Source organism: Cornus florida, unplaced genomic scaffold (assembly GCF_030987335.1).
Source record: "Cornus florida cultivar Cherokee Brave unplaced genomic scaffold, ASM3098733v1 CherokeeBrave_3.0.0_Hap2_Chr02, whole genome shotgun sequence".
Taxonomy (NCBI): Eukaryota; Viridiplantae; Streptophyta; class Magnoliopsida; order Cornales; family Cornaceae; genus Cornus; species Cornus florida.
This window is the reverse complement of record NW_026775572.1, coordinates 76,745,398-76,754,590: the sequence shown is the minus strand read 5'-3', so window position 1 is coordinate 76,754,590 and position 9,193 is coordinate 76,745,398. Positions and strand designations below refer to the sequence as shown.

At 36.0% G+C, this 9,193-nt stretch overlaps 1 protein-coding gene across 1 annotated transcript in view; it reads left to right on the top strand.

Annotated features, from left to right (window-relative positions):
- The first annotated feature begins 1,271 nt into the window (after positions 1–1,271).
- The window catches only part of LOC132295342 (protein ESMERALDA 1), a 28,915-nt gene continuing 20,993 nt past the window's right edge, over positions 1,272–9,193 (top strand). Inside the window, exons 1-2 of the mRNA XM_059793567.1 lie at positions 1,272–2,148; positions 5,577–5,646. Coding sequence (XP_059649550.1) covers positions 1,786–2,148; positions 5,577–5,646 — 433 coding nt within the window. The 5' untranslated portion in view covers positions 1,272–1,785. The remainder of the gene's footprint in view (positions 2,149–5,576; positions 5,647–9,193) is intronic.

Genomic DNA, 9,193 nt, shown 5'->3' with positions numbered 1-9,193 from the left:
GAATGTAAATGAATTGAAATAACTTGTATTGAAATTGCATGAATTGAAATGATAAGTATAGAATATTTGATTGATGTCATCGAGAGAGTTTGCAATATAGCCCTAAGTAAACTATTTATAGGCATTACAACCTTATAAGAAGGACCCATGTCCTATAAAGCAACTGTCTATTTTTTCTTTACGAAACATTTGTCCTATGTCCAACTGTAGAATCCTAACTTCCAGACCCACGAACTGTGAACTTCTTCCGCTGCTACCATGTGTCCCACATTCTTTTAACTGCTCATCTGAATATATTTATACCACGTCTTTGAACTGCTCATCTGAATATATTTATACCACGTCTTTGAACTGCTACTTCATTCCTTTTTGAAATGGATTTAGTGCATGTCAAACCACTATCTCATTATCCCGAGATTTTAGGAACCACTTTCCTTAGTTCCTTGATTTTAAACCCCTTGAAAATAGGAGCTTCTAGACTGAGTTGGGTAGTTATAGAAGTTTTATACGTGTCAAACCTAATAAACCAATCTCCTCCTTCATTATAGGAAGCATCCCATCGCACCATTTCATTGCCAGCTGTCATTATCTTGCCATATTCACCTTTCTTAATTTGCAAGATGTTTCAAGCGTGGGAATTCTTTTTCCTTCCAAATGTTGACATGTGTTGATTCAACGTTGGATTATGATTTAGTCCACTTGTTCTCTTTTTATTGCACCATGTCATCATTGAAGTGGCGGTCTATTGAACTGCCCACTTTTATGTGCCAACCTATGTAATATATAAAATTCTTATTTTTTTAATTTTTAACCTTTACTATTTTAAGTCACTAGATGGGACGACTCTCCAGTAATACAAGAGAGAATTTTGTTCCCTGATTTTTCATTTTGTCTGCTATTATAATAACGATGATTGTGAGGGATGATGAAAATGGTATATCATACGTCAATGTTATTAAAATATTAAAATATCAAAACATTTAATTTTTTATCCCATACTTTATAATCATATCTCACAAATATTGTCAAATTGAAAAATACGACATTGACATTTCAATTCAAGAGCAAAAGTATTTTTTTGCTAAGTAAAAAGAAAAAGACATTCAAGAAACTAAAATAATTAAATAAAATCCCCTGAGTTTATAATTATGAGTTTTTGTCACCAAAACCTACAATTAAATTATTGCAAAATGTCATATTGCATCCTTAATTAAAATTGAATTGAATTGAATTTCTCACCAAGCCCTAGAAGTGGAACCCTAAAATCACAAATTCCATTCCATAAAGGCTCATCATCGAGTATGAAACTACTCTCGTCTCCAAACAGACCTCAACTCCAAAACACGCCACTTGCATCATCTTTCTCGATCTCATCAGGGCATGTGCTTTCGTTCCTCCGCGGTTCTCGCAGGAAAAAGAAAAGAAAAATAAGTACTTTCCGTCCGAAACCCAAACACTCCGTCACTCACGTTTCCATACAAAAATTACACACATACCTCTATTTCGTCAGAGCACGTCACTGCACGTGCATCCTCCTCTTTCTCTCTCTAAAACTCCCCCCACTCTCTCTCTAGAACTCTTCTGCTCTGCAACTCTCTCTTCTCCAATCTCGCGTCTGTTATAATCAATAAAACACAATATATACAAACAGACACACACACCCCTCTTGGCTCGTACTCTTCGCCCCCACCCTCTCTCTCTATATCTGTCACTTTCTCTTCTCAAAATTGAAACAGCGGGGAGAGAGAGAGAGAGACGGGGCTGTGTCGTATGACGTGAAGAGAGATGCACGCGTACAATAGGCTACCGAGCAGTGGACACAACAGCCCGTCGCCGCCGCCGTCGCCGCTCCGGTCGCCTAGGCTCCGCCACAGCCGGTCCAAGCGGTTCACCGCCGGCCCGGCACCGCGAACCCTAGCCCAACGGCTCGCTTGGGTGCTCCTCTCGGTTCTACTCCGCCGGCAGGGTATTTTCCTATTCGCGCCACTATTGTACATCTCAGGAATGTTGTTCTACATGGGAACCGTTTCGTTCGACGTTGTTCCGATCATCATTCACAGTCACGCGCCCGGGTCCCTGTACCGGAGTCCGCAGGTTTACGCGAAGCTGAGGACGGAAATGGAGGTTGACAATTCATCGGCCGATGCGGTCAGTGACTCCCCAATCTCATTTCTTTGTTTTTCTCTATATATATATACATATCGTGATTTGGTTGTGTGGGTGATCCAATTGAGGTATTTTTGCCAAGATTTTGATTTAGGGTAGAGACTTGCACAATGCATTAGGTTATTGGAGTGTTGTGGCAATTTTCCACAATTGGTTATGCTTGAGAAAAATGCCAGAGAGGAGAAGCCATTTTTGAGCAATTTCATTTCAATTGTTTTTATTTTTTTCTGGAGAACTAAACGGGGCCTTGAGTTGGTTCAGTTGATGGATGAGTTGAGATTATATGAAGAAGATATATATTTTTTATTCTTGTTATATATGTTGCACTATGAGCTGAAACACTGACACTTGAATCAGAATTAAGGGGAATTTTTGCCATCTTGTTCATTGGCCATGTTTAGATCTACCAATTAGAGTTCTTTACTGATAAATAAAGTGGAGTATCTTGCTCTTTGCTGTGGATTGATGCATTTGATCCACACTGACCATGCCATGGTAGTCATGATGTTTGTATATTCTTTTTGTTTCATTGAAATGAATCTCAAGAGACTTGAGCAAAGTGAACATATTTCTGCAATTCAGATGTTCATAATCCTTTTTATTTCATTGAAATGACTCTCTCAAGAGATCTTTTAGTAAGTTAAACATATTTCTGCAGTTTAGGTAGTGATGAATGGTGTTAAAAGTCCTGATCAAAATATTATTTCTGTGCTTCGCTGTGATGTAATGTAGTTAGCTCAAGATAAAAGAAGGTATTTTTATATCGATAAAGGAGAGTAATGTGTTTGGTGGCTCGGGATTGTATTAAATTGGAAATTGTTGACAGATCAGTTTGGATGTGTTTTTGGTGAATGGGCTGAAATGATTTTTTGTTTGCAATTCCAAGTGGCCTTGATATACAACATTCATTAATGGGATTTTATTTTGAGGTTTTAGTATAGCAATGCAATTACAAGCAAAAGTATAATGCTTTAATATATTTTCTTTTAGGTGTTTGGATTCGTTTTACTCAGTAAGAATCATACTCTATTAAGTAATTGTGGCGATTATAACTTTAGAAGCGTCTTGCACAAGATAACTTTGATGGGGGATTTCTCTTTTTTTAGGGTGATTGTTTGAGAGGACTGAGGGATGAGAACTTTTTATGGTTGTCATTGATTGAGAGAACACATATGGTAAACAATCTAGAAACCTTTCTTTAGGGAATGAATTGACAGGATCTACAAATCATAATTGAATATTTATTTGTCAGGTATTTGGACAAGAGAGCAGGGAGTTTTCATCATGATTTACATGAAAAAAATCAGTGTTTTATCTATATTTTTGTGCTAATGAGAGTTGATACTATGAATTAACTGAACTTATAGGTGGACTGTTTATGTTCCTTTCTTTTGGCATATGATATAGTCCCAATAAGAAGGCTGGATTGAGAGTAGAAAAATAATCTAGAATGGTTAAACAATTTCTTATATTAGACAATGATTATTAAAAGGGCCATTGGTTGGTGCCCCGGTAAATGCTCAGGCTGTCAAACATGAAAACACGGGTTTGAATTCTAAGAGTAGTCATTTGATACAGATATGGAGGAGATTGTAGATGTTTTGGACTCATTGAGAGTTTGGAGGCGTTTTTTGGCCTTGTATAGTTTTTGAGGGCTGCGTTTCGCTTTTGAACGCCTTTTTATGCAAATATTACTTATCATTTATTTACACACACACACACAAATAGTATCAAGGATTTTTTATTTTTATTTTTTTATTTTTTGATTAGTAAAATTTCATAAAAGGCGCTCAAGAGGTAAGCCCTCCCAAAAGAATACTCAATACGCCAAAGGCGGCAAGTATAATCTCAAGCTATCCACAAAATCCAAAAGATGCCCCATAGATTTATAATTATGCCCCATTAACCCCAAAAAAACAAAGTATAAAGTATAATTGTATTTGAGAGACCAAATAGGAGTCTCCTCTCCATCAAAGGATCTTCTATTTCTCTCGCACCACAAACCACACCATAGACAAAGGGAAGTGGCCTTCCAAGCATCTTTGGCTCGGCTCTCAACTAAACAACCTCTCTAAGCCTCAATCATGTCCACCGTGGAACCGGAAGACACCCAAAACATGCCAAACGCAACCAAGAACATAGACCAAACATCCCTCGCCACTGAGCAATGAAGAAGGAGGCGATTCACTGATTCCTTCGTCTTCTTACACATGTAACATCAGTTCACCACAATCTGTTGCCTCCTTCCAAGATTGTCTAGAGTGAGTATGTATCCATTCTACTACTTCGAGCACACTCAATTATGGGGACCAGAATGGTTTATGACCCTTTAAAGATTGGTTTGTTACTTATGTTTGCTGTTCAAAATCTTGGTTAGGATTTGAATTCTAATTTGTGTTGCACCTTAAATGGAGTTTAATTAGTAGTAAATTAGTATGTGCGCTTGAATTGAAGGTTAAACTAAGCTAGATTGGGCTAAAACATATTGGAGCAATATTTTTCTTTTAAAAATATTATGAATTGAGTTTGCTAGATATAACTAAGACAGATTGCAGCTGCCGATTATTATTATTATTATTTTTATTATTTTTCCTTAGTTGGTACTCACACACACATGCCTCCATTGACGCTCGAATCCTGACATTCCTTTGGAAAGTAGGGGCCTGGTACCGCTAGGCCACTAGCCTGTTGGTTATTATTATTATTACTCCATATTATTATTTTGATAAGTTCAAACTATTATTGTTATTATTATAATTGTTACGAGTTGATTTTGTTAGATAAAACCAACTCTAGAATTGGTCACTTTTTGGCTTTAATAACTCTTGTCGGCTTTGTATTGGTTAGATAAATAATAGCATTGGCATACATGGTGTGGGAGTGGGACATAAAGATGTTGGCAGATGTTGGGAATGACTCTCTCTAAAATATTACTTTTAGATTTTGATGATGGATTGTTTTTGGACAGTCCTATTTGGTCCTTGCTTGTTTTTGTGGGCCGCGTTCCCCGTCTGAATGCTTTTTTATATAATCTTTCTTATAAAAAAAAAAAAAAAAAAAAAAAAATTGTTAGACTGGGAATCTATACGTAGTTAAAGCTATGAAACATTGTATCACAAAAAAGAATCAAGAAGAGCATATCTTATTGACATATTCACCAAATTATGGTGCTAGTGATGGACGTTAGAGCATTCCATGCAATTTGTTTCTTTAGGTTCAATTTTTCTCTTGGTGCTCTCATCTAATCATATGTTAAAAATTGTTTTTAAGGAACAAAATAGTGAATTGTGATTATGATATTGATTATGTCTGCTCTATTATGATTTTACAATTTGATTTGGGTTTGATGAGAATGGGATTTTGATTTATTAATCTCTAATTACTGTTGACACAAGGAATATATTTTGCAGATATCAACTATATGGAAACATTCTTATAAAGGTGGCGAGTGGAGACCATGCATAAAAAATTCATCAGGAGGTACAACCAATGTCCAAGACTCCACATTGAACTTGGGAAGCTTGTCATGTCAGTTTTTTTGCTTCAATTTTTAATTATATGGGTTACATTTAACAAAAGAAATTAAAATATATAGGTTGTATTAGGAGTGTAGCAAATAAACATTAGGAGAAACTAATTGAAGAAAATATGCTAAGTGAGTGGAGGAAAAGCATAATAGTACCAATTTATAAAAATAAAGGAGAGATACAGAATTTTGGAAATTATAGAGGAATTAAATTAATGAGTCATAAAATGAAATTGTGGGAAAGTATAATTGAGCAAAGATTAAGGAAAGAAACATCAATATCGGATAACCAATTCGGATGTATGCCAAGTAGAGAAGGCATATATAGATTGCCAAGGGACATAATTTGGTGGACTCTACAAAGGAAACGGTACATTTAAAACTTATAAATCTTATTCATGATATGTATAATGAGTCATTGACTCGAGTTAACACTACATATGGGGAAACTAGCAAATTTCCTTTAAAAGTGGGTATTTGCAATGGTATTAGACGAAATAACAAAAGATATTCAAGAAAACATTCCATGGTTTATGTTATTTGTGGATGCTATAGTATTAATAGATACATTTAAAGAAGCCTTGGCAACAAAACTTGAAATATGGAGAAATGCATTAGAATCAATAGGCCTAAAAATTAGGAAAACTAAATCAAAATATATGGAATGTAAATTTGATAAAGTAACAAAAGATGACAATATAAATATTACAATTCAAGACCAAATAGTTGCTTAAAATAACTATTTTTGTGACCTAGGATCAATATTACAAAAAGATGGGGAGATTGTGATATAGTAAGTAGGATTGGCTCGGGGGACAAAATAGAGAAAATCTAGTGGTATCCTTTGTAACAAATGAAAACCAAATAAATTAAAGGAAAACTCTATAGAACGGTCATTAGGCCAGCTATGTTATATGGGGCAGAATGTTGGGCTTTGGAAAAGTCACAAGTACAATGCATTCATGTAAAGGAAATGAGGATGTCACTTTGGATGGTCGGTGTATCTAGAAAAAGATAAGATAAATAATGAGCGTGTGAGGGGAACATTAGGTATAGCGCCTATAGATGATAAAATTAGGGAAAGTATATTGAGGTGGTGTGGCCATACTCAACATAGATCTGATGATGCACTGTTTGTCTAGAAGGTAATTGACAAAGAGGCCGACCAAAACGTGGGATGTAGTAAATAGAAACGATTTAAAAAAAATTAAATCTAAGAGAAGACAGTGTATCATAGGAAAGAATGGAAGAAACGAATTCATGTGGCTACCCCATTTATATTGGTAAAGGCAAGGATGATGATGATGGGTTACATTTAAGAGATATTTGAGGAATACTATCTAGGTTTTAGGCTTTTAGCAAATAGCTTAAGCTGTACATCCCACCCCCTCTTCCCCCCCCCCCCCCCCCCCCCCCCTCCCCTTCGGCGGTGGGGGAAAAAAAACCTTGCTGTATTGTATATTCTAATTATTCTCTAATGTCTCTGCCGATCTTCCAGACTAATTACTGAAAAAATAAGAATTGCTCTCTGTTAACTACCATCCACTAAGCTTAAGCTGTTAGAGAGGGTGTAACTTTAATATTTGTATCCGTCAACATGCTCCCTCACATGTGGCCTTCTTTCTGTCCAACACGTGTTTTTCAATTTTTTAATTAGGGTGACGGCGAGGTTTGAACTTGAGAGCTTTGGCTCCGATACCATGTTAATTACCATCTACTCTAAAAGCTCAAGCTATTAGAGAGCGTGTAACTTTAATATTTATATCCTTAAACACCCTCCATACTGGTATATTCTCTATTGTCCCTACCAAATCTTTGTGACTAATTTTTGAAGGAATAAGATGTATCCTCTTAACATGGTATCTAAAAGTTCAGGGTGAGAGCCGATGCATTCTTTCTTTGATTTTCTCCTTATTAATACCAGGTGGTGGACAAGAAAGTTGGATTTGTTGCTATGCTACGTATGAAAGTATTCTAACAGAGTTGTCTGTGATTCACATGATTAGGAAGCTCACATGATTGCTCTCTCTCTCTCTCTCTCTCTCTCTCCTTTGAATCCTATCACCTACTCCTTTTGCAACGTTCATGTGATGTGCCCTTACCTGATTTCTGTGACTTGTGAGGGTGTGTTGCTGTTGAGTTGGAGTGAGTAAAAGTGCCTCTCTTGATAGGAACCAGGTGGCAACTTACCACATAGCTGCTGGAAATGATTCGATAGATTAGTAGCTCAATTGACAGTTGTGACATTATCTTTTGAACTATTTATTGCAAGGTGTAAATGTGGTCCTGATTTTAGAGCTTCCATGTGTTGAATTTTATTTTCGTTATTTGTTAATGGACATGGTGTTCTAGAAATTGTATTGTTCTTGAAAATTTGCATCTAGAAGCTTTATTTCATATTCTACCCAGCAAGCCTAAATGCATTAGTTTTACATGATACGAATAAGTTATGGCAAAATGTGGATTTGGTGATTTCAGGCACGGCTGTTCAGTTTTTCTATTAAGAAAGCCGTGGATCCATTGAATTTAAAGCATTGTTATACCTTTTTTTTAATTTGGTTTAGAAGGCTTCAGCAGTTTGTTTGCTAGAAGTTGTGGAATCTTGATTGTCCATGCAGTCTTTACTCACTGTTAGCCAAGGAATTTCTAGTATTGTGAATGTGATACCTTGGGAAAAGAAAAAAGATAAAGTATAAAAATTGAACAATTCACTTTTGCTAATAAAAATTGTAAATATTCTTTTTCTTTGTAAAGTAAAGATTAGAAACAATTGCTGCTCTGCTTTAATAGAAGTAATCTCTTGAAAGCAACAGTTTGCTTTCATTTATGCTATTGCACCACCTTCACAATCTGCACCTCAAATAGCACCATCCCTCATCTTTTCCATCACTAGTGTTGCTGCCACCTGCATGACAGGAATCACTTCAGATTTCAGCAGAGAACCATAAAGACCTTATGTGTTGTTGGAACCACAGACATTATTACTACCTCCGGTGCCACCAGTTCTGGTTGTCACAACCCTATCATTACACTAATGACTAACCTCTCCTTTGGCCGCCACAAACACCATTAGCTTATTAGCCTACACTGTATTAATTGCAGCAATTGCTTCCTTTATGGTTGCCATCATTAACACTCATTTTATTCTTATAATCTATTCATTATGGAATAATTTGGAAGCTCCCTCATGCCCCTGGAAAACCCATTATGTTAGTTACTACAAGTAGAACTTTATGATTGTTGCACAACATTTTATGCATATTTTTCAACGTCTATTTAGCTCTACTCTGCCAAACCTTGTCTCTCAATTTTTTCATCAGTGCAACTGAACCTTGTCCCAACTCACATTTACAGATATATGTTATATTTTCAAAGATCCTATTCTCACGGTGTCATGACCATAATATATATGTTTTCATGTATTACTACAAATGCATATGGATATCTATATATTTGTATGTATGGAGGGTGGGGGGTATCGTGTGATTTATATTATATATA